Source organism: Passer montanus, unplaced genomic scaffold (assembly GCF_014805655.1).
Source record: "Passer montanus isolate IOZ18808 unplaced genomic scaffold, ASM1480565v1 scaffold33, whole genome shotgun sequence".
Classification (NCBI taxonomy): domain Eukaryota; kingdom Metazoa; phylum Chordata; class Aves; order Passeriformes; family Passeridae; genus Passer; species Passer montanus.
In genome coordinates, this window is record NW_024368041.1 from 9,251,363 (window position 1) to 9,276,917 (window position 25,555).

The 25,555-nt window shown below is 41.6% G+C and overlaps 1 protein-coding gene across 2 annotated transcripts in view; it reads right to left on the bottom strand.

Moving 5' to 3' along the window:
• Positions 1-3,618: 3,618 nt before the first annotated feature.
• NDRG1 (N-myc downstream regulated 1) overlaps positions 3,619-25,555 on the bottom strand; it is a 40,097-nt gene continuing 18,160 nt past the window's right edge. For both annotated transcript variants that reach the window (XM_039715418.1, XM_039715417.1), the window contains 13 exons: positions 19,605-19,710; positions 18,077-18,197; positions 15,773-15,835; positions 14,145-14,205; positions 13,585-13,671; positions 12,364-12,420; positions 11,324-11,427; positions 10,844-10,900; positions 10,025-10,076; positions 9,208-9,255; positions 7,644-7,679; positions 6,225-6,276; positions 3,619-5,468 (listed from right to left, as the gene is read on the bottom strand). In XM_039715418.1, the coding sequence (XP_039571352.1) occupies positions 5,203-5,468; positions 6,225-6,276; positions 7,644-7,679; positions 9,208-9,255; positions 10,025-10,076; positions 10,844-10,900; positions 11,324-11,427; positions 12,364-12,420; positions 13,585-13,671; positions 14,145-14,205; positions 15,773-15,835; positions 18,077-18,197; positions 19,605-19,710 (1,110 nt within the window). In that variant the 3' untranslated portion in view covers positions 3,619-5,202. The remainder of the gene's footprint in view (positions 5,469-6,224; positions 6,277-7,643; positions 7,680-9,207; positions 9,256-10,024; positions 10,077-10,843; positions 10,901-11,323; positions 11,428-12,363; positions 12,421-13,584; positions 13,672-14,144; positions 14,206-15,772; positions 15,836-18,076; positions 18,198-19,604; positions 19,711-25,555) is intronic.

The window sequence follows — 25,555 nt, forward strand, 5'->3', positions numbered from 1 at the left end:
GAAGTCCCATCTGGCCTCTGCAACCTCTGCTCACCCATGTGGCAGCTGCCCAGCACACAATCCTGCATGAAGGGCTTCCTGGCTGCTTTCACTACTCTGGGAATATCATCATCTCCTCAGTACTTTGCACTTTCCAAATGAAGTGCTGACCCTTTGTGAGGCTCTGTTAAGCATTTTCTAGGCAATAGCTTTCAACAAAGGTACCATGCTGTCTCTACAGGCACCAGAAGTCCCATCTGGCCTCTGCAACCTCTGCTCACCCATGTGGCAGCTACCCAGCACACAATCCTGCATGAAGGGCTTCCTGGGAATATCATAATCTCCTCAATACTTTGCACTTTCCAAATGAAGCGCTGATCCTTTGTGAGGCTCTACTTCTGTAGGATCTCCTCTGCCCCAAACACACATGAGCAGCAGAGAGGGAATCTCCACAGGATCAGATCAATGTTTAACATTTGCAGCTGGTGATAAAGAACTAAGATTTTTTTATTTGGTCATATTATCATTAAAAATAAACGAAAACATATTGCAGTCATTCGCTAAATGACAATTTCCTAGCTGGAGAGATCTGTGTGGGTCTCAGGCCCAGCAGGTTTGTGGGACAGTGTGCATCTCACCCCTGTCTGTGGGGCTGGGTAGCACCTTTGCTTGGGGTGGGTTTGCCAAATCCTACAAGCAGATTGGCTATGTGCCAATGCCAGGTCCACACACAGAGCCAGGGCATGAAAATCCCAGGCTGGTGGCACGTCCAGCTCTTTTCCAAATGCCCTGGCTGATGCAGGCTTTGACTGGAGCTGCCCCAGCCCTTCTCCAGTGCTGCTGCCCAGCAAACAACCCTGCCCTCCCCCAGCCCCCTCCACACACTGACCTTGACCTGAATACCATAATCCACTCCAGCCACAAGCAATTGCAGAGAGTGGCAGGTCACCCAGGGATAGTTTTTGCAGCTCTGCTGCAGGTCACAGCCCACTATGGTGCAGCTGCTTGTGAAGGAAAACTGCCTGCCATCCCCTTTTCCAGCCCTTGGGCTGTTCTGAACATGCCCAGTGATGTCTGCATCCAGTGTTTGATGCACATGCACCAGTGCCAAAGTAGGTAAGGCTCTATGGGATGTGGGGCTGCCTCTTTAATGACATCAAAACAATAACTCTGCTCCAGCCCATAGGAGTGCTGGGTAAGCGAATGATCCCCACGCTGAGCTGCAGAGAACAGACATTGAACTGTCTGGCAGTTGCAATCAGAAGCCTTTTTTTTCCTTTTTCTTCCCCCCTAACACTGGTCAGCAGCTGTGTTGTTTATAAAATGAATGGAGCCCTTAATGAAGCAATAGATAGAAACAGTGAGAGGCTGTGTCTGTCTGTTACAAAGGGCTGAGGGGGAAGGGTTGAGCTCTTAAAATACCCTGACATCCTTTCTGTCACTTATTTAAACATTAGGCATAGCAGTGATCAGCTACCATCATAAAGTCTATATTTGGCTCAGTGGAAATGCTAAATCCACACATCAAAACAGCTGTTCATATAGACAGGCAGGGAGAGGCTTTCTGTGCATGTGAATGTAAAACAGTGCAAAACAGTGCAAAGAAAAAAAATAAGCAGACAGCATGTGGGAAGAGGGAGGGCCAAGCTGCAACCAACACTGCTCAGTGTGTTGCATTGTGGATGCAGCAGACCCCATTACAGGCACATGGAAGATTGCAGTAGATATTCTACCCAAGATGCAAAAGCAGACAGGGAGAGGATTCCAGCACTGGGGACAAAAAATAAGCAGCTTTGCTGTAAACAGTTTTCACTCCAGCTCAGTCCATCACTCACAACACATGACATTAATCATAAACCTCGAAAACACATCTAGGTTAAAGTTTCCAGCTGCTCAGTCAATAGAGACCTTTAAAGAGGAAAGCAGCAGCATCCTTCAGCACAAAAGTCCTGCTGCCACCACATGGAATTGGCACATCCTCTCCCAATCCCCCTCTGCAAGGACAGGGAGGGGGGAGGATAGCATGAAGTTGAGCCAGATTTTTATACAGTAGATGTCAAGGCCTAGGCAGAGGTGGAAATAACTTGGATTTCAGCAATGACATCCTTTCTGTTAGTGGTTTTGAAGAGTACCCCTGCAGCAAAGATTTGGCATTGAGATACATTAATGCAATCAGGAGGCCTCATGGTCCCTGGGAGCCTACCCTGTTTTCTTTCTTTATAGCCCCAAAAGCACTGTGAGGGGCAAACTGGATATTTTCTGGCCACCTCTTGTTACTCAGTCAGAATTTCCTCTATGCCACAGTAGCTCCTTGTTCCCTAGTGGCCATTCACACTTGGAAAAAAGTGAGACCCCAGCTCCTGTTTTCCAGGTTAATGACTCTACACTATCCAGGCTATTTTTGTCTCCAACACTAAGTCAGCTTTTGCAGGTCTGGGAAGGGTTTTTATAAAAATTTCTAATAAATCTGCAAGCCACTTGCATCTCTTCAATTACAACACAAGCTAAAGATGCCAGGAGACCAGTACCGCAGGGAAAGAGGAGTCATAACTCCTTGTAAAAGGTAAGGCACCACTCCTCTGTGCTGCCCTCCAGCTTTTATGCACAGGAACACAGCGTTCTCTGCCAAATGAACACTTCTGATTGCAAAGCTGACATTTGTAGTGATCCTAGCAACTCCTTGCAGCTCAGAAGTGCTCGCAGATCCCTTTGTGCTGCAATAGGGCTTGGATGCATTCCTCCCTATTAAACCAAAATAAACTGCCTAGGCTTGACAGGCACACCATGGTGTCCTTGTGGAAGGAATGATTAGCCATTCCCAGAAAAGCTCAGCAAAGAACCTAACTTTGCCCTTCTTTTGTAAGATGAGCTGGCACAGGTTGCTTCTGTTTTCACTGGCACTGGCTGTCAAACCCTTTGCTGGTATCAGTCCAGTCCTGACTGCTGAATCATCACATCCAGTAGAGCCTTGGCTCAGACATGACAAATATTTGCTTTTGCATCTTCCTATCACAGGATTTTTTGAGCTACAGGAGGAATGAGCAGCCCAAAATAGTCCCAGCACAGTCATCAAAGCACCTGTCCCTGAAAACTCCAGTATGTTAAGTAAGTCACTAGGTTAATCTTTACTTTCCTGAAGTTACATTCTTGTAAGAGCTCCAAAAAGAACCACCTTTAGAAAATACAAGTGGCATCTGCAATTTCAGTCAGGAGGCCTGAATAACTCCAGATATTCATGGGGAGCTCATCACATCAATGGATTTAGAGATCAGAAAGGATGCAATGAGTGTGGCACCAGCTCCAGTGAGGATGTCAGACCCCAGATCTTTTTACTAGACAGTACTTTAGCCAGTGAAACGGAAAAAAAGTTCAAACAGCAAATAGTACTCTGTATCATGGCTCAGTATTTTTCTGGATTTCTACATCCTTTAGTACTAAAACAGTCAGCAGCAATGCTGAAGAAGTGTGTGGTGTTTTCTTAGAATAGTAGGCTGGAGGAGGGAAAGCTCTGAGCACAAAATCAGGGAATACAGATCTGAGTAAAATCAGAAAGACTTCATTGATACAAAGGGATGACAAGAATATATTTGGACTGAGAAAGGTTATTGTACTCCTGGTAAAATATGATGACACCAGACATTGCAAAGTTACAAATTTATTTGTTTTGAAATAAATACAAATACTTCATTAAGAAACTTTTCTTGATAGACTTTACACAATAGCTTTATTCTTTCTGGAAATTGTCTGTTCTTCCCACAAAATGTTATGATATTCTACACAAGAGCTGAAGTTAGTCAATATAAAGTAACCTAGATGGTGTTCTTCTGAACAAGCAATCCCAAAGTATTAAAGTTTGCTATTTAACTGCTCAGCATTTGAGCTTTTTGTCTGTGTGAGGACTGCAATTCAGCAGGTATGCACTGGAGCTGTGGAAATCCTGTCCCACTAGCTATGGAAGGACAAACTTAAGAACACCCATCTGTGACATTCTGAGTGGCAGAAAGGTATCAAGCCACTAGCTTCAAAGAAAGCAACTCAAGGAGGCTATGCAAAGATGCAGAACCAGCAGATCATGACATTTACAAAGTCATTAGACACTGTATTCCAGAGATACAGTGTTGCTGCTCCACCACTTCATGGAATACACTTTTCAGCACCAGTGAAATCTCATCAGTTTCAAATCTAGTAATTAGTGGCAGTTGAATGTACAGTATCTAATTACATGCCCATCCCACAGTTATTCATCTCCCCTGACAAAGAACAGCTGGATCTGTCTTTGCTTACAGAATTCCAAATTTATGACAATTGTGCTGGACACAAAAAAACTTGAGCTGCAAAGATAAGAAGCTTTCTGAAGGAAATATCAAGCTGTTTCTGCTTAGCTGGCATGTACAGCTACCCTACTTGTTACAACTACACCAACTTCTGCAGTTTGGTAAACCCTTTGGCCCAAGTTCCCAAACAGGAAATCCTACCTTGCTTACCAAATTTAAATCCTGTCCTCATTTGGCTAAGCAGGTTTTAGGGTCTAGGAGGGGGGAAGGAAAGGAAGACTTGAACTAAATCTCAAAAAAGTGAAATGAAAAACCTTAAAGATTTAGTTCATCTCAAAGTCACATTAAAATGCCTATTTTAGTAGTATATTATTGTACATAGGAAAACAGGCTTGAATACTAATGAATTAGAAGGCCTATAAATGCACGATACGTTAACTTCTCTATCATTTGAAGTCAAGCTATATACAATGAATTCAACTCCAGCTTCAACATGAGGCCATAACACATTTGTTTCATTTCCTTTTCTTAAAGTCATCCTTAACAGTTATTTTTTTCTCCCCCGCTTTGAAACTCATCTCAAATTGTGCCAGTTTACTTCAAGAGAAGAAGAGATAAAGGGGCCTGTAACAGCTTTGATTTTAAAGGAGGGTATTGAGCAATTCTGGTTTGACTCTGAAGTGTTTACAACCACATCAGCTTTTGGCAAGTATCCTTTAGAATTTGGCATCCACTGAAGGAGGGCACAATAGCAGCAGCTGTCTGAGATACAAGAATAATGATAGAGCAAATGAGATGCTTCTTTTCTTTGGTCCCTCTCAGACCCTGGTGAACAGAGTTCATCCTACAGAATAGCTAGAGATTAATACCAGTTATGCTTTTTTGTGATACACAGGGGGCATCCATTACTTTTTCACACTGTGACCAGTTTTAAACCTCCCACAGCCATCTAACAGGACACTTCCATGGACTTGGGGCTTGATTGTTCAGCGTTACTCGCCGAGTTGGGCGTCAGCTCGATCCGTGTGTCTGTGTGGGAGCGGTTCCTGGAGCCATCCCCGGTGTGGGAGCGGCTCCTCGTTCCCTCCCCGGTGTGGGAGCGGCTCCTGGTGCCTTCCCCGGTGTGGGAGCGGCTCCTCTGTCCTTCCAAAGAGGTGACACTGGAGCCAGAGGCAGTGCGGGACCTCATCAGCCGGGTCATGCTGGCAGAGGGCACTGGAAGAAGAGCCTCTCATTAATGCCTCGCTGCACAGATCTGGAAGGAAGCCCTGGCCTTCCCCTCGGCCTTAACCATCCTTGGAGGAGCCTCAATAGTTCAATAGATACTTTTCAGGGTACCTTCACATGCAGAAGTACCTCCCCTGCTCCAGGCATGTGGTTAAGGAGACCAAATTACAACACTGGAATTAGTGGCCAGGGCTGACGGATTCAAGAAACTTTAGGGCACACTGCTGTGGCTGCAAGAATCCAGAGGGAAACTGAAGAGACCATCAGCCCTCCCATTACTTTCCAATATTCAGACTCTGCTGGCAGCCCAGGCTCATAGTGCATCCTCACAGCAGCTGTCAGAAGCAAATATATGAAAAACAAACAGCTACAACTCAAAGAAGTTCAAATGAGGTTTTAAACCTCATTTAAAATCAATGAGGTTTTAAATGCTGTGTGCAGTAGATGAACCATATCTTTTGATGCCACAAGGGGACACTATTAGAAACAGCCAACCTTAAAAACACGGAGATGAAGTAAAAGAGGTATTTGTGGCTATAAGCTGTTTACAAATCTCTCTACTATTTAATAACATCACTTGGTCTGAAAACCCTTTGCCCAGATACAACATGGGTTTTTTTCCCCTTGCAAATGCACATCCAAAAAGGAAAAGGTGACACATCTGGAATCAGAGACTCTCTGTATACTTAGATGCCCAATTAACTTCAGTAGCAAGATTAGCCATTCAATAAAACCAATACTTACTGTATCCCATTCCCTGAACAAAGTATTTGAAAGCTTCAGCAAGTTTGGCAGGCTGCAAAAGAGAGTCAGAGTTCTTGTAGGCAGTGCTCAGTAAACCTACAATGCTGCAGATTCAACAGATGTGCTATCTTAACAGGGACATATTAAACATTCTCTTGCTTCTACTGACTGTTTGAAAACTTAATGTATAGAAAATTCCATCATTTCCCTCCCTAGTCATCCTCCATTATTTTACAAAATGGATACATGCATTTCAGATCTAGGGAATACAAATGTCTCAAGACTTGACTTGAGCAGTTTCTGAGGCAGGTGAACCAAAGTAAAACCAACTGTCCTCACAAAATGTACAGGGCAGTTGACTTGAGCAGTTTCTGAGGCAGGTGAACCAAAGTAAAACAACTGTCCTCACAAAATGTACATACAAGACTGGTAATTGAGTAATTCCTAATCAGCAGAGAAAAAATTCAGCCATTCAGAGCTGATAGTTACGTGTATAGGGCAAGAAAGCTCACCAGGAATAGACCAGCACAACTGCCTACAACCAACATTCTTGCAACGAGGCACTCCTTGTTATTCTCCTCTGCTAACAGTGGCCACATAAGCTTTACAATCTCAATTATTTCACATGAAAATATTTTTTGTGTAATTCTCAGAACCCCTGCAAAGAATGGACTCTCTATAACAGAAGCAATGCACACATACTGTGTGGCTTTAAAAAAATTTTTTCCCAAATCCAACTGTTGGAGCACACACTGCCTATATAGGGACTTCAGCTTCAGGCAATTACAAATTTAGCTTTTTCTGAAGTTCACAAACACCACTTTATATTTCTTAGAAATCTGTTTAAATGTTAGATCACATTCCAAAGCTGATTTACAAATCAGCTCTTTAAGTGAAGCAACAAAAGGGCATAGGTAAATTTTAACTTTGCCAGCCTGGCTTTATTAGCAGCTTGGAACTCATGCCTAAATGTGTCCTAGAAACTGCAGTTCCTCCACAGTCAAGCTGAGCCAGTGTATGCAATAACCTAGCATTGTTATTTCCTTTCTTCCACTTTCCTGAGGTATACTATAAATAGTCCAAGTAAGAATGTTAAAATGTCAGTGGCTCAAGCCTTAATCCACATTAGCTTAGTAAATAGGCATAAAATAATACCTCTGCATTCCCACCTGAGTTCTTTACTTGGTTAAGACTATCAGTGAAAATAATATCCCGTCCCAATCTTAATTTTGTGCTTCATTGCTCTTTAAAGAAAAAAGAAAGCTCAGATGACCAACTGACATCATTATTCATGAAATCATAACCATCCTTTTGGCTGATATTTAGGAACAGCAAGTACCCTACAGGAAAACACCCATTTGTTGTAGTCTGACACTCTGCAGAGCATGATTAGTAGGATTTCCTCCAGCCAAATCCTACCTGGGAAACTTGGGGGAGCCCACCACAGTCAGCCATCTGAAAAGGGATGAGAACAGCCAGTTAGAGTAATGCCAGAGGAACTCACTTGTGCTCAGGATATATTGAAATGACCTTTTCAGCTATCTGGCAGAAAAACCACTTCCTTTTGTTGTGTGAGTAATATACACGTGGACAAACACATCAAAGCAAGCTGTTAAATGTTCAGGAAAGCTATGACTGCACCCCAGAAAACCACAGGGAAAGCATCAGCTGGAGCTACAAATGCTTTTTGCTGTGCAGCCATTACCAGTTTCTTAGAAACCAGCCTATTAGTCCTGCTTGCAAGTTCTGCTCTGAATTCCAATAATATGACTCTGTATTGACCTGGATGACAAAAGGGCTAGAGAAAACAAACACCTAAAGCTCAGAGGTGAGAGGAAAAAAGGGGAAAAATGATTTGCTGAGATTGCTGATGGCAAGCATCAGCCTGACTTGCCAAGGGAAGCAGGGAAAGCCAAATGAGAAAAGCTATCATGAGTGCATGAAATATTTTTGGAGCATTTCATTTTTCCTGCCACTCCACCCCTCAAAGTCAACCCAACAAAAACAGTCCTGTTCCAAGGAACACTACAAGCTGAAAACAGTAGAGTTGTAAATTACAGGAAACCCCAAATCCTATCTAGGATTAGTTAGCAGAAAAACAGGCCTGCAGCAGGATCTGGCATCAGCCATATCCCTGGACTGAGCAAAGGCTGGCCACTGATACAAGGTCTGAGACAGTGTCAGAAACTTTTTTAGGGTGTCTGCCACACCCACATTATATAGCAGTGTAACTCCTCAATGTTAGGAGGAAAAAAAAAAAATCAATATTTTTATTTATTATAATTTTCACTGACTAGTTGACTAAAGAGATATGCAGTAGAAGCTCTTGGCAAAGCATGACCTAAGTTGTTTCACTGTTTGCATGCTATTACTTCATCATTACTTCATTACAAGCTGAAGAGTGCAGTCATACTCTGAATGCCAAATATCAGCCAAAGCCTTTGCATGATGTTCTGCTGTTTTTAAGTGCATTTTAGCAAATGTTCTGGAAAATAGCAGTAAGATGTCCTAGACTGCACCCTCATAAAAGGTAGGTTGACCAAACTGTGGCTGATAGATTAGCTGTTGATTCACCTGACACTACTGCTGAGAGGCAAGCACAGGAACAGAACGAACTGGTTTGCACTCCTACTCTGCTCACAGATTTTCAAACCTTTCAAAATATCTCAAGATCAGCTTTGCCAGCTCTAGTCAAATTCATTATGGGTATGTGAAATACCGAACATTTCAAGTCTCATCCCTACTTTTCTAAAATGCAGGAGCTGAGAAATTCCCTGCTGTTAATTCTGACACAAAGCCCCTAGTCTTGTTTATCTCACTAAAATACTCTCACCCTGAAGGAACTGTCTTTCTAAATCAGAACTGGATTCTCACTGTATTATCAGTATTGCAACATGTCACTCTAGTTCTGCTTTTTTAGCTAATCCAACTGGTTTTATGTGAGAGGAATGTTTATTTTGAGAAGCACAGTTTTTGTTATTACCTTCAGAAGCGTGGTCCTTGTTGGGTCCAGTTTTGAGTTGCATTCAACCTATAGAAAAGAATAGCAGGATAAGGCATGGCACACAAGATTTTTAGTATGAACTCTTGGATCAAAACAGATCCAATACCTTGTTTTGTGGCTTAATTCAGACTAAACTGAGTGTCTTATGATTCTGTGTGAAGACTCTATGTATACACATACATATCTTTAAACCCAAGTAAGTCAGCTCAGATTTTTAACTGCATTTTCTCCATGTTATAAACTCATACTTGGGAACTGGAGACTTTTTTTTCCCATCTGTTTCTGGGACTTCAATGGCAACAAGTGTTGTTTATCTTGTGATTTGGGGTCATCTGGTAGCGTCCCAAGTGTTGAGTAGCCATGTGGCCACGGGCCAGCAGACTGGGCATGCCCATTAAGGCACAACATTTGAAGTCATCCAGTCATCTGGGGAGAGTTATAATGGTCAAAAAGAAGCTCTTCACTTCCAGAGTGACCCAGGGCACAGCTCCAGCACCACACAGCAAGTTAAAATACCAGCAGCAGATTCCTCTCTAAAGGAAAATATTTGCGGTTCACTGGAACTGCTGTGGTGATTGTTCCTAACGTGGTAGCTATTAAATAACAGTGCACGGGCAGAAGGGACAAGCAGCATGGAATTAATGGCAGCTCTCCTGTGGTCTGGAAGAGGAGAGCCACTGGGCTGGACTGCTAGCTAGCAGGGCTGCTGTGTGGCAAGGGCTCTGCTGGCCTCTTGCAGCCCCTTGGCTCGCCCACCCACCCTCACAGGGTGGCAAAGATGGCTCGAGGTACCCACCACAGCATCCACTGCTGGAGAGCTGTCACCGACCACCAGGAGGACAGGACACCTGCAAAGAAGCACACACCAGTGGTGTTATCTCTGCCACCCAGCCCAGACTTGCCCTGAGGTGCATTTGGTGTCTCTGGAAGGGTGAGATAGTCAAGCATGTGAATTGATTTGGTTTGTATTCCAGACACCTTAAAGATACATCAAATTCTGCATTAGCTGCAGATCTAGTGACATGCTCTGATTCCTTGCCTGAGAACCTGTTCTTTTCCCCAGCTGACAGCAAATCAGTGCTCTTATTCCTTCCTTGCTTTACAAAAAATGGAATGTGAGTATCAGCATCAAAGTCTCATGCCTACCACTCCCCAGACCCCTGAGCTCCAACTTTTGGTTCTGTCCATCCAATTCCAAACAAATTGTCAGAGGAGCAGAGTGTCCTGTGTATAACCATCAGCAGCTGAGCTAGGAAGGACCTGACAACTTATGTTGCACAAGTTGGGGCATAAGCAAAAGCCAGATGATCCATAGTCAGTCATTCTCATTCCTGCACTATCTTCCTGGAAGTTTTTGTTGTTTGGTTGGTTTTCTAAATGGTTTTAGGCTGGGCTTTCTTGTATTGCACATATTTCTTGTATTAGCACAGCTCAAGTGCCTTCAGAGCTATAGTTTCCATTAACTGTAACATGTTTGTAAACCCAAATTTTTAGATGCACAGTGACAGGAACTACTTAACTTTCAATTTTAATATGTTTGACAGGTCTGAAGACAGAGGGGTTCTTCCTAATGGCAGTCCCTGACCTGCAGTAAGCTCTCAAATAAAATACTTACTGAAGGGTGACAACATTCACTCCAGGAACAGGGCGCTCAATTTCTAGGTCTCGCCGACTAAAATAAAAATAAAAAAAAAAAAAAATAGAGAGGACAAAGGCTTTTGAAACACTGGAATTTTATAGATACATCTATATTCTTCTAGTTTGGAGAAAGCACAGACACTCACATGTTAATTTAATCTGACTTAATGTTAATTTAATCACAACTTAGTATGTTGTGGCCTCCAGAACTGACATAGAACCACACTTAGTCTGAAGGATCAATGTTGTAGTTCAGTCCCAGTCTATAACCTTTCACCCCAGAAGTACACAAGGTCCTTCTCCAATAAGCAAACCACCTGAGATCCCTAAAGGCACCATTAAGCAGAACTTCATACTGGGGGAACACATGTAATCCCATCACGCAAGAAATACTGTCTCTAAAGAGCTGGAGAGCCTCTTAAAAGTTTCCAATTAGAAATCAGGTAAATGTATTTACCTGTTGTAAGAGTTGACAAAGAGATGAAGGTTGGTTTGATTCATATCATTAATGATATGCTGACGGTAAGTATGGATCAGGTCATGGTTGCTGTGAATCTCTTCCTAAAGTGGAGACAGAATTGTTCAGAACAGGGGCTATTTTCTGGAAGGATCTGAAGACATGGCACAGTAGTTGTGTATCAGACTCATAGATATGAGATGCACAACAGGAGTGTTTCCTTGAGGGAAGGGACAGCTTTCAGCACCCAGTGAAGTCACCCAGAATTAATACTGGCTTCTGATTGCAGAACCACAATTTTCACTTGAAAACTCAAATATGTTGTAATGTTTAAATCTCACAATTGCAAAACATGTTGTAGGGCAGATGGTTACAGTCAGACAAGTGTGAGGTTTTAAAACAAACAAAAGCAGATTCAGGGTAAGAAGCCTAATAAATGTTTCCAGGGTAAAGCAGATGTTGAAAGCTTACAAACATGTAATGTGGAACTCAATTTCACAATAGTATGTAACTAAGCTTTGAGGACTTCAATCAGTAACATTTTCAAACAGTTGGGTTCTAAAGTCTTTATAGATTAGTTCCTTGTTCTGCTGGAATGGAGTTTTCCATTGCAATTTCAGGCACAATGAAGTAGCCTCAGAAACAGTCCAGCACTTTCCATTAGGCTCCAGTGCTGGAGAGCACTGTTAATGCCAATAACCAGCTGTCACAGAGCTACAGGAATATTATATTAAAAAAATATGTGGGGTTTTTCAGCACAGAACATAAGCATATACAACTCTTATACCCATGTTTAAGTGTTGGCTGGCTAGGCAGGGAGCTGCCCCTATTAGAGATGTCACAACTGAGATGCACTCGAGCACTCAGGACACAGAAAATCCCATGGCAGAATACTGCCCAAAATGCTGGGGACACAAGTATGAATCCTATCTCAGTTTAACTTCATCTTTTGTTGTTTAACTGAAAGCTTCTGCACTCCTCCCAGCCCCAGGAGGTAAATACAGATGACTGAATACATCAGAGGAATTTTTTAATATTACCTTTCCAAATAGATGTGAAATGACCATGTCTGGCAAAGCATTCGTCCAACCTGAAATCTGAACAGCAAGAATACCTAAGTATCTGCTATTAACACAGCCCCTGAACAAACTATACCTTCCAATTACCCATAAAGAGACCAATGGATGTTTCTCTGCTCTCTCTACATGTTCAGTATCCTAAACTGATATTTTCCCCCATCAATCCAACTAGAACACCATTAGGGGTTTGAGTCATTCTCATCAGATGTCTTCAGTAATGCAGTTATACAGGGAACACACTGCTAGGGGCAGAGGTGTATAGGGAGTCACTCCCTGCAGGAATACCACGCAAACCAGCCTGGGGCTGCCATTGAACCCCACTGCCCACTCTCCTCTCTGACAATGCAATGGAGCTGGTACCAGAAGCTCACAACCCGCAGTAAATGCTCCTGCTGTGGAAGAACACAATAAAATAAGGCACCTGCTGTGCTCTGGAGGTGAGCAGTACTCACCTTGAGAGGTGAAAGGCAGAGGCACAGATATAGAAGAAATGGGTGGCATTGGTGAGTATCAAAATGGGTCAGGAGGTTCATTTCAGCATAGAAAAGTTACTACATTTCATTTAAATAAGTTTGTCAATCAGTTTATTTTGATAAGTTTGATATGGGAATATATATAGTAACTAAGCCTTGAAAGAATGTTACATCCTGGCTCTGCAAGTTTCTCCTAGGAGTTTCTTTTATGTCAGCAACTTCTGGTCATATAAACCATCTGTGGCCAATACTCTTTTCCGAGTCCTTTTGGCATCTAAGACTCGCAGATGATTGAAACATTGAGGATGCTGCTCTGGACATTTTTCTATGCTCTGCTTCATATTTTGGACTGTGTTGGTAAACAAAACCATGAATAAGAAAGCACTGAATGCTACACTACACTTGAAGTTTTCTTGAAAGTTGTTTCCAAAACTATCATGTCCAGCTAAACTGTTCTCCCCTGCAGTAATGAGCTGTTAAGAATTGTCCCAGTAGCTCCATTGTGCCACATGTATCTGTCTTCTCAAAGTATTTATTTTTATCACTAGCCCTGTATGAAAATTTTTTTGCAAATGGAAGAATAAACCCAAAAGGAATTAGCCCAGGATGTTTAGTATCTGCAGCCATGCCTTGACATACAAGACTGCCAAACTCCTCCTGTCCCACAGGCTTGCAGTAAGATTTATTTTTCTAACTTAAAGAGGTTTACCTTAGTTGCTGCCCAGTCCATCCAACCTTCAGCACAAGGGTTTACATTAATGAGAACTAATCCCTCCACCATCTCTGCATGGTTTAACTGCAAAAGAGAAGATTCTAAGATTCATTCTAAGATTTATCAGATATCCTTTGCAGCTCGACAGTCAGCAAAAAAATTAAATTAGCAAATTATGTCATGGGGATGAAAGTGGTAGGCCTAGTTTTATCTTGCAGAAAAGAAGCACATGTATGGGGGAAAAAAAAATCATTAAAGCAATTCAACTGAGCAGCTGGAGAACATCAGGATTTAACTTTTTCTCCACCCTCAGTTTAAATAGAGAACTCCCATTATAAAAACCTTCTGCAAATTAACTGGGTAGAGCCCAGGCCTTAAAATGGAAAATCTAGGTCTTCTGGATTAGCTATCCTGCAGATTGTGGTATTTCACTTGAAAGCTTGGCTTGCATACTTAACTGGGCACGGCAGAACAGGAATTCTCCATGCACGCCATGGGGACAACAATGTGTAAGGGAAATCAGGCTTGAGGCTTTAGGGAAGTTCCACAAAACTTACAGCAAATCTGGTTAAAATGTAGGCACCAGCTCCAGTTCCCATTCCTATGATGGTCTTCAGCCTGCACAGCAATAAAACAGAAGAGACAAATGAGGAAGGGTGCTGAAAATAAAAGTACACCAGTAGCCTTCCTCTTTCACATGCCAAGGGAGGCAGGGCTCAGCTTGGGCAAGCTGTGCACCCTCAGCAATGTCAGTGGCCCCAGGGACATTTGCAGGACCCTGCTCCTCCTTCATTGCAGGGTAGCAGCTATCCTCACTTATCTATAAGTAAATATACTGAGCAACCACAGCATTGTTCTGATCCTGGGAGGAAATTTTTAGTCTCTGCCAGAAAAACTTATAAGATAGAGACCTGAAATCTGCAGCCTAAATACAAAGCTCTCCCTCCCCAGGCTCCCCCTGCCTTCCCCATCACAGCTATCCAACTGGGGCACTGGTTCCTCTTTAACAGGAGGCTGGCAGGGAAACATCTCCTGCTATCCAGTCACTGGGGTGATGAAGTTTAAATTTCATAACCAAACAGGGCAGAGACAAACCAAATATTTGCATTAACTGAAATCAGATTTAAAGCATCACCTTCAAGGTCGTAGAAAATACATGGAAGGGAAGGCTAGACAAAACCACTGAGAAAAACAGGTTATTCAATGCTTTTAGGAAAATACCTGAGGATAGTTTTAATTCTCCTCATTAGCAATATTAAACCAAGACTTGGTAAACACATTCCAGTTTCACTGATTTTCAAAGTACTGATGTTATTGGTCACATTTTTTTGAGCAGTTCAACAGAACTGACGACCCTGTGCCTGACATTAGGCAGTTCAAAAAAAACCCATAAGGAGGTAGCAAGGTAACCTGGCCCACAGTACTGTAAGAGCTGGTTATAACTGTGCAATGTCTAAACTGGGTCCAGCATGTGTTTTCCAAAGGTGCCTGAACGCAAAGTTTTCTCTGCTTGTTCTAAAAACCCCTTAGAGGTGTCTACCTGCCCTCTCCACTGTGTACCAGGAGCACGAGCTCCACAGAAAATGAACTTTTCTCAGCTACAGCTACTGCTAAAGCTGAGCTTTAAGGCAGGACAAATCCCAAATATGACGCAGGTAGATAACCCAGGAACACTGCCACTAGGTCTTTCAACACTAGTAGCCTGGCATCTGCACTTGGTAGTAAAGAGGCTCAGGAAGGTCAGACTGACCCCCTAGAACACTCAAGCCACAGCAGCAAAACAGTAAATGTCTTCAGATGGGACTATGTTTGTTTTTGGGTTTTTTTCCTGCTTAATCACACAGGAAAACGTGGGTTGTTGCAGTGGGAAGAACAGATTGTCTGTGCCCTGCCCCTGTGAGGGCTATGCACAGAGAATACTGGAGGAAGCCTCTAAATTAGGCACATGGGATCTCTCCTAAGTTGCTTCCTGTTTAAAAATAACCAGGCATTTCAAAAAGGGCCAAAAAATAAGCTCTTTCAGAAACCAAGGCAAAAGCAATCCATCTATAAGAGAGGAATCCAAAAGAACCACAAGTGTATTTCTAGCAAACAAAATGCCAGACAGCCAAATTAAAACAAATGCCTGCTCTTTCAGTGAGCCACAGAGAGAATGAGAGAAATAAGTAAACAATTCTGCACTCACCCAAACTGTTTCAGGATTCCAGGAATCATTTCAGCCAGCTGGTCCATGGAGGGATACACATACCTAAAACAAGCATGTTTTTGAGGAGTTACTACCCCATGTCCAGTGCACAGTGGTATATTTAGAGACACAATGATCACTGCAGAGCTAGTACCAAATGTGGTCATCATGAGATCAGTGAGTGTATGAGCTGAATTTAAATCAGAAGCAAGCACAAGTAATTTTGCAGAAATAAGAGCATAATCTATATATGTATTCTACATGTTACAAGGCAATAGATGTCTAAGAACAAAACAGACTGCAATGAATCCTTCACAAGGAAAGTTAACACTTAGAACTTATGAGAAAGTTTGAACAAGAGAGATGAGTTTCCAACCACATTCACTATGTTTGTATTTCTAGTCCACCACAAAAAAATTTCCCAGTATTGCATAATCAGAGACTACAGAGATGACTTCTAGATATTTGGCAAAAACTTACATGCATGTTTTTAGGGACACAAACATTACCATAGGATAAATGAGAACAGCTTTCCCTTAATATTGATGAAGAAAGTGAAGGCATAAGAAAGGCTATGAAGCTGATGAAGAAGGCTCAATAAAAACATCTGTTTGTTAATGATCTTGGTCTTCTTAAAAGCAGAAATAAAACTTTGAGAGAAGGAGATTGAGCAAAATCTCAACTGAGTAGCAAGTGGAAAAAAAATCTATTCAGAGAAGAGCTGGAAAACATCTCCCTAGGATGTATTTAAATCTCTGTTATACCTAATTATTCTCTAGTTTAGTCTCCAAAATATAACCAAACAAAAACCACCAAGCACTGCAAAACATTTTTTAGATTTTATTTTTGGGAAATTAAACCTTAACATGACAAAAGCTGATGTCACTGCAACAGCTTTGGTCTGGGAGACTTTATTGCAGCCTTTCAGTACTTAAAGGGAACCTATAAGAAAGAGGAGGAAAAACATTTCAGCAGGGCCAGTTGTGATAGGAAAAGGGGTAATAGTTTTAAACTAAAAGAGGGTAGATGTAAATTGGATCTAAGGAAGAAGTTTTTTTACAATGAGGGTGGTAAACCCTGAAACAGGTTGCCCAGAGAGGTGGTGGGTGCCCCATCCCTGCAAACATTCAAGATCAGGTTGGAGAGGGCTCTGAGCAATCTGATCAAGTTGTCCCTGCTCACTAGGTAACCTGCAAGTTTCCCTTCTCAACCAAACCATGATTCTATGACTTAATTTGGGAATGCTGGTCTCCCAGCTGAAGGGCCGGTAGAGATAATACAGTTTCTTAAGTGACCATCATGACTACATCAAGTCTTTGCCAGCCACAGACCATGGTGGTTGCCCTCTGCAGCTGACAACTCAGAAGTGTTAACACTTCTTCAGGACATGAGGCTAAGGCACTTAAAAGCTCATGATTTAAACAAATGCAAAGACAGGGTGACTGAAATAGCTTTGCAGGCTGCTCTGACAGACAACTGGGCCATTGCAGCTAACAGCAGCATCAGACCAGCTTAAATATTAAGCAGGGAAATAGACTGGCTCATGCAACAAGGGTACTTATAAGCTCCTTAATAGCAGTTCTTACAGAACAACTGCTCCTTGCCTTGTATCCTCCCCTTGGCATGCTGGCTGCTCCCTTCCTCAGCCAAGCTGATCCTTGCCCAAGGGGCATCTCAAGGTGAACCTGTCTCCCTTGCCCTAAACAGCTAAAGCATTTTGGCAGTGGCAGTGCTCATGGCCCACAGGGTTTCCAAGAGTTACAGCATCATACATGGCACAGCCAGGAGCACAGAGCTACCTACAGCCTTCTGTGGGGGTCATCACCCTGTTACTGCCCAACCACCTGCATTTTCCAGGAAGGTTATCAACTTCACATCTGTCATGCTGCCACTTCATGAAGACCACAGATTTATGAGGGAGGTGATGTAGAGGTTAATGCCTGTCTTGTTTACAGCAATCATTTAATTTTCATTCGGTATTTATATTCAGGATGTCATTACAAAACAAGCTAAGTCAATATTTAAATTGACAAGATGTAGATATCTGTCAAGGAACTGCTTTACATGTAGCCTAGTTAACAAAGCTAAAATGCAAAACTGCAGCCACAAAATCTGCTGTGAAATGGCACAACAAAACAGAGCTCCCAAAACTCCAGTACTTTAGAAATAGTGACAGGATTTAGGTTCAAAAGCCAACTACTGTGCTTGGTGCAAGTACTTTTTAATGAAACTGCAGCTCAAGACTCTTTTTTTCCAAAAAAGAGGGTAACTGTGAAAGCATGGGCTGTTTCCCTGACAACTCACCCAGCCTGGAAAGATGGTGCTCCATCCTGCTGACCAGGTGCATCCACATGGCAGACTGCAAAGTGCTGGGTGATTTCCTGCATGTCCTCGAAGTTGAAGAGAGGATTGAAACAAGTTTTATCTTGGGAAGGAAAAGAAAATATAAAATAATTATGCTGAAAGGAATACTAAGTTTGCAGCTACAAAAATAATTTATTAATCTATCCTGCAGGTAAATGGAAAGTTGAATCAATCAGGTCAGCTAAGGTTGTCCATCATATTTTTGTACCAACTAGAAGTATTTACTTGGTATACACCTAATTCCTCAAAAAAATATTCTTTATGCAAAGTTAAAATACTGACAAAAATTTAGCCAAGGATATACATCTCAGGTTTGATCATACATTAAATTATCCATGTCCTTGCCCGTTTTCTTTTTTTTCTTTAATTGCGTCAGGACAAATGGAGGGAAAAAACTATTCAAGGCTAAGATTGTGACTTGTGCTTTTGCCCAAATATTACAAGTTAAACATTATGTGATCAACTGCTGTGGCTGAAAACAAAAGCATCTTTTTGGGATACTCAGTGCCATAGGCTCCAAGGCTTGAGGTGATCTGATTTCTGATTTTTAAGCAATATTAATACAGGGAGAGGATTAGCATGTTTTCCTTCTGGTGTGGAAAGCACCATCTTTGAGATGCCTAGAAAATGGTTCAATACTTTGTGTTTCTGAATGTCCTCTTGGCAAAATATAAAATACTTGGCAAAATCTTGGCAGAATATAAAATACTTTTAGCTCAAATCAACTTTAGAAGAATATGCAATTCTTTAACAACTTTGTAACTCTGGAAAGAAAAAGATGCAATTTAAAGTTCCAGATTTTCTCTGTGCTGATTCACTGAAAATCAAAATTAATGACACTTCCACAAAACACAGGCAAGGAAGCTTTTTTTTTTTGATCTTAATAGTAATATTCACCCTTGTAATAGCCAGCCCATAAAGATCAGCAGGTGTTTTTAAAGTTTGATAACTGATTAAGAAACCGTGAAATGTGTGCAACAAATGGCACTGACAAAAGAACAAACTAGGGCAGGTCCGGCCATTAACTTATCATATGACAGATAAGATAAAAGGCACTTGAAGTTTTTTTTTTCCTAATGCTGGCTAGGGACACAAAGCCAGCACTCATTTCATACTGACTTGACATGTGATTCATAAAAACCCAAGCAGCACAAGGCTGCTTATCAGACAGGACCCAAAGCCCCAACAGAGTTCTTTTTTCAGTCCTGCTGGCAATACACCATCAGCCTCCCCCTGAGGTTTTTTACAGCATTCATACACAGTCACTGTGAACTACCAGGGATCTTTCACCCCTCTAACTGAAGGACTCCAATTATTTACTGAGCAAGGATAAAAAAATTAATCTGAGAATTACACTTGCTATAAGAGTTAGGTGCCATCTAACATCTTCCATGGCACACAAACAAGCCAGGACCTGGGCAGGGTTTCTTAGCACTGCTGCTTTCACACCAAAAGCAGAGCCACTTACGGTTGAGGCCGATGTCGTGGTAGGTGAGGATGGCCGGGCGGTTCCCGCGGGGAGTGCCGCACATGGTGACCCGCACGGAGCCGTGCACAGTCTCCACATCCTGCTCCTGCCAGAGGACAGCAACAACCTGTCAGTGGTTGTCCAAGGGCTCCTGCACAGCTGCTGCAGCAGACCCTGATGGACCACGAGCACTGGTCCTGCCCCATCCCAGGGTCTGCCCTGCAATCCCACCCTGCTCTCCCCCATGGTGGGGGCTCTGTGCTGACATTTGACTGTCACCTCCTCCAGTCCACAGACAATACAGAAGCACTCAAACTGCTAGCTCTAACCAGATGCTGAGGGAACAGTTTAACAGTTTTAACCACATTAAAAGGCAGGATAAGAAAGCAAAGAAAGCAGTTTTGCTGTAATGACACCTAGAATACCAAGAGCTTATAACTACGACCCTCAACATTTGCAAGAGTACAAGTCACCATGATAAAATATTTCTGATTTCTAGGAAAAGAACTCTAGCTGAGAAAATGACCTCTATTCCCCAAAGAAAGCATTAAGCAGCTTGTACATGCTTATCTGCCATAAGGATTTATTACACTGTGAAGCCTTGTGATTGCAGTAGTCTTCTCCAATAAAATCAGCAGCTACATGTGTTTGTTTTATAGCTTGTGATGTACAGACCTGAGCATAAACCCAACTGTCTAAAGTTTGCAATTAGAACAAAATAGCCACAACATTATTCTGGTGTTTAGCAGAAAAAACAACATTAAGAAGTAAACTGCTATTATTGGGCATAACAGGGGTTTATACTGCTTACTGATCTTAAAGCCAAGGACACCTTAATTAACAAACCAATGTTCCCATGAACACCACCTTTTGGACCTCTAAGTTAGATGTGAGTTACACAAAAGCTGGAACAGTTTTTTGTTTCTTTTCCACTTGAACTTCAGATGGGTATAAACAATTTGGTATTTTGCCAACACATATCAAGGAAATCACAAACCAACAGTTATTTCTGACACTTATTTACAGTATGGTTACACCCACATAACAATCAGGGAATTATATAGGCAGTAGCCAGCCTTTGCATCTCCCTAGAATCCTTTATTCACAGCAGAGGACACGGATATGATCCATGGCATTCAGTGCAGTGCACTGCCTGCTGTTGCAGGGCTTGCTTGACTTGTGCCTCTGAGTGTTAGTGCATGGAAAAGTCCAAGTTAAATTCAAGTCTATCAAAAAATTATACTGTAGCAATCAGAGGTGTCCAGCCTCTGCAAAAATCTTTTTAAAATATTTGATTACCTTCCAATATCTGAAGTAATAATTCAATCTAAATCTCAGCTCCTTAATTTGCTACAAGGAACGCACTGCACATTTTGTTGCAAACAAGGATTCTAGGCAAGACCATTCTACATTTCATCTATTTTCCTTTTAATTACACAATTACATCAGTTTTAAGTTACAATTGAGGCAGTAAGTCAAGGTCTATCCCCCCCTTGCACACAGGACAAGTTAAGCATCGCTGCTCTCTGAACTATACTCCAAAACTCTAATTTTCAGATTCCCCATCTCCTTAGAGACTCATTCCTCTGCATACTCACTGCATTACTTATGAGGTAAGCTGTATCCTCCACATCTAGGACCATCCTTAGGCAAAACAGGGTGACAGATCCAGCGAGTCAAACAGAGGACGGGTGGCAGGTTTTTATTTTGCCCCAGCAGGAAACTGGGTTATATAGACAAGCTGCTCTCCTACATAGGCTTATGACTCCCATAATGCCCAGCCGGGCAAACCAAAACAGACTAAATCACGAGGATGTCACTCTTAAATAGGATTTGAGCCAGGTTTGACCAGGGGAAGAATGTATTCAGAGGTCAGACACCAAAGATGAACTAAGTCCTTGCCACACAATGTACAAAGTGCCAAATTTCTAACCTGGGATTTAGCACAGTCTTTCCTGTTGCTGTTTCCATCAGATTTTGATAAGTTTAGCTTAATTTAATGTTTTGTTACCTGAAATGCTGAAACACCCTAAATTTATGCTAAATTAAATCAGAATTGAGTTCCTTCCCAAAAGCCAGGATTAAAGTCTCCAGTGAACACAAAAGAATGAAAAATTAGCGTAAGTCATAATGATTCTGAACAAAAAAACCAAGGCCTTTTAAACGTTTGATATCTAGTATTTCCAAAGTAGATAAGCAACATTTAGGTTAAAGGATTCCTACATCACCACACTAAAGTAATGAAGTTCAGCTTTTCGTGGTAAATATGGTATTGTACATTATACATTGGGTAGGTCATTAATATATACTATTAAAATATAATTAGAGAAAGGCTTGGGTCAGAGGAGATGTTAAACATCATTTAATTCAAACCCCCTGCTGTGGGCAGGGATGTTACCCACTAAATCAGATTGCTCAGGGCCCCAATAACATTCTATATCATTAATATATATTTGGGTACTGTCATTGTACCATACTCTTAAAGGGATTTGCAATGCCAGTATATAGCAATTAATAATATATTAAATTAATAATGACGGCAATTAATGTTTTCCACATCCTACTCTCTCATGCTTAGCTAGTTAAAAAAATAATAATTTGGCAACCTCAACACTGTAATGAGAGTAAGCATTATTGTGTAACACACCTCCTGCTGAGTGTGGAATATTGAAATTATTTCCTCCTCAGTTAGAGACTAATAGGCATTTCATATAATCAGACTGTATTGCTAGAGCTTTCCAGTAACAACAGTGAAAATCCAGAACCTGTTTTCTTTGCAGGGAGCACCTTCAAGATTGAGGATCATCCCTCCTTCATGCATGAAAGTCTGATTGTGGTAGCTAAACCAAATCCTTGAACCTGCGTATTCCACTGACTGCCACAGAGAACTCTTCTGGAACTGGAAACCTGAATGTAGTTCAAACTCAGTGTCAACTAAAAATAGTTCAGAGACAACAGGTGACCATGCTCCCAATAAGTGGCACAACACAGTTCAACAATTGGCTCAATTCCTCATTATTGTCACAGTGAGACTCCCCTGATTCAATAGGGTTGTGCCATTTTCCTGTAGCACAAATTCTTAATGGGAAATGCACACAAGGTTCTAAAACACAATCAATTCAAACCAGTTTGTTTGGTGACATCAACAACTTCACATCCCTATTGATCCTATTAAAGATCAAGAGATTTGTCTACGTGATGTAGGGATGGATGTTTTCAAAATGCAGAGCACTGAAAACAGATGGCAGCACATCCCAATCAACATCAACATTATAGTAAGAGGCTCTTCACCAACTGATTTGTATTAAAACACTATCTTGGAAAAAAAAATCCAAGGTACACTAATCCGATAGAAGGATAAAGACAAACACACCATCTGTTCACATCTCTCACTTTAACAGAGGTGCAATCTTATCTCGGGGCACTAAACACACACATAAAAAGACTTTCAATACATGCAATTTTAGGGAGGCTGTCTCAGTTTGGATGAGATTGTAGATCCTAAAATAGATTTTATTTTTGCTTCAAGTGACCTTTTTATTTTTTTCATGAGGTTTGAAGGGAAAGACAATTTGTTATCACACAGGAGGGCTCGTTATTCCTTCCCCTCCACCCTGGGTAAGCAAGACGGATTTTGAGAAAGGTGTTTATGAACAAGTTGTTTTCTGAAGTACAGAATACACAACCAAATTATCTCAGATATGTAAAAAGGAAAACTGCACATGAACACATTTTGCTAAATACGTCATGTTTTATATTTTAAGTAAAATACTGCATTCCATCAAGATTATTTTAAAGCTTTCAAATATACTTAATCCCCAATTACAATCTCATGCTTTTATTTTAATTCATGATATTATGACTGTTAAATACACCTCCCTTCTCTTGCCTTAGAACTGAGGGAAAGGCTTCGGAGCTTTCAAGGAAGATTTAAATAGCTTTTAAATTTCTAGGAGAGAGTATATTTTAAATTCATATTATTTAAGAACTTCATTATAGTAATACCTGCATAAGATATTTTTCCACTTTTCTTTTTCAATTTCTTGGAGATTAAAATTATTTGAGATTTTAATGTGCCATTTCAATGTTGAATTTCAAACCCCCTTTGCCCTGAAGTTCTTTAGCATTTTCTCAATAGATTTTTTTTACTCTAAAATAGAATTTCAATTCATCTCATGCTTCCTAAAACCCCAATCCCACATTTCCAATTTTTTTAAAAAAATTGTTAACATATCTATTTTGAATTAGCAATATTAAGAAAAAGATTCCCCCAAATCAGGCTGGGAGTCAGGTACATTAATGAGGATGATGACTTCAGATGTAAATGTAAGCGACCCTGCTAAGTTGGAAGCCAAGAACAAAAACTTTGCAGCAGGAACTGACGCAGGTTATTGTGAGAGCTCTGCCCAGGGATCCTTCCTAGTCCGATTAGCGCTGGGTCACCCTGCTCTGCTCTCACTCTGCTGATGCAAACCTAGCCATCCCCCATCCCTTTCCTTCAGCACCCCAAAGGATGAGGAAATCCACACAGCACACTGCCCCAAACCTGGGAATCCCAGCCCTCCTGCCGACTGCTCCAGCTGATCCATCTCCCCTTGCAGCTCTTCCCTTCTCCCTGAACAGGCAGGAGGAGGAGGAAGTCAAGCAGAAGCGGATCTTTCCTGCCTATGGATACAGCTGGCCACGAGTGCAGGGGACAAACTCATCTCTGCAGCTGCCACACTGCTCCAAGTCCTGCTGAGCGACTGAGAAAGCAGAGTGCTGATGGAATGAAACAGAGCTGGGAGGAGGAATATGCACAGTGAGGAGGAGCCAGGGCTCCATTGGCTCCAAAGCTACTGAGCTAGAGACTACACACACACACATTAAACTGGAAATGCAATTAAAATGTGCTTGGCATGAAGACAACAAAGGCAACCAGGGCACAGTGCCCTGCACCGTTTATCATCAATTATCCTAAAACAGGTTTGCCCAGGAACACTCACCTGCTTGAGACACAGGAGACCTTTACTTCAATTTTCAGGTGGGTGCCACAGACACCATAACAGACAAATTGCTGACTGGAGGCAGCTCAGAGCTGCCAGTTCTTTCATCTCTTGTCTTGGCCATCCTCAGTAACTCCAAAGATTTTTTCCCAGAGAATAACCATGCACATGTCTTGCAACATGTTCTTTCAGAAGGGCAACATACCACTATACAGTGGCTTACTCTAAAAATGGAAAGCTGTGTTTGACTCTAGTCTGTCTCAAACTGCGTGTGAAGTAAAAATCTATTTTTTTCCAGATCTGAGTAACTTGGTAAAATTTACTCTTGGAAGGAAAACATGTCATAGATAGTTATTTTCAGTAGTGGCAGAAACAAAGTCATTAACTGAACACTGCTTAACCTGCTCCCAGAAGGATGGAGGATCTTGCAGTGGATATGGTGGACACCCAAGTCCATACACAGGCATTAAATAAGAAGCTCCATCCTGCCAAGCACCAAAAACTTCCTTCCCTGGCCGGTCCATCCTCTTGCCAAGTAGTTCATAGGAGAGGTTGCTCCCTAAGAGCATGCTTCAGCCTCAGTCCTGAATGACCTGGGTCCTCTAGGGCCACACAGGAATTTCACTAATGAACTAAGCAATCAAATCTCTCATAACAGTTCCTAACCACTTTTTCCACAAATCAACCACAAAAGAACTTAAAGAAACACAGGGAGGGTACTTGTGGCTTTAAGGACCAAAGCTAAGTCTCCTTTGCAGTCACAACTTTTAACCAAATGCATTGAGACTTATTCCACATTTTTCCTGAACTAGAACAACTAAAGATTAAACTCTTAACAAAGATAGATCATTAAAAAAAGTAAGAGCTGGCAGAACAGAGCTAAATGACAAGAACCACTGCTCTGGATTAGTGATAGTTAATCCAAAACATGGAGGGGAAAAAAAAGCAAAATGGCTTAGAGAATTT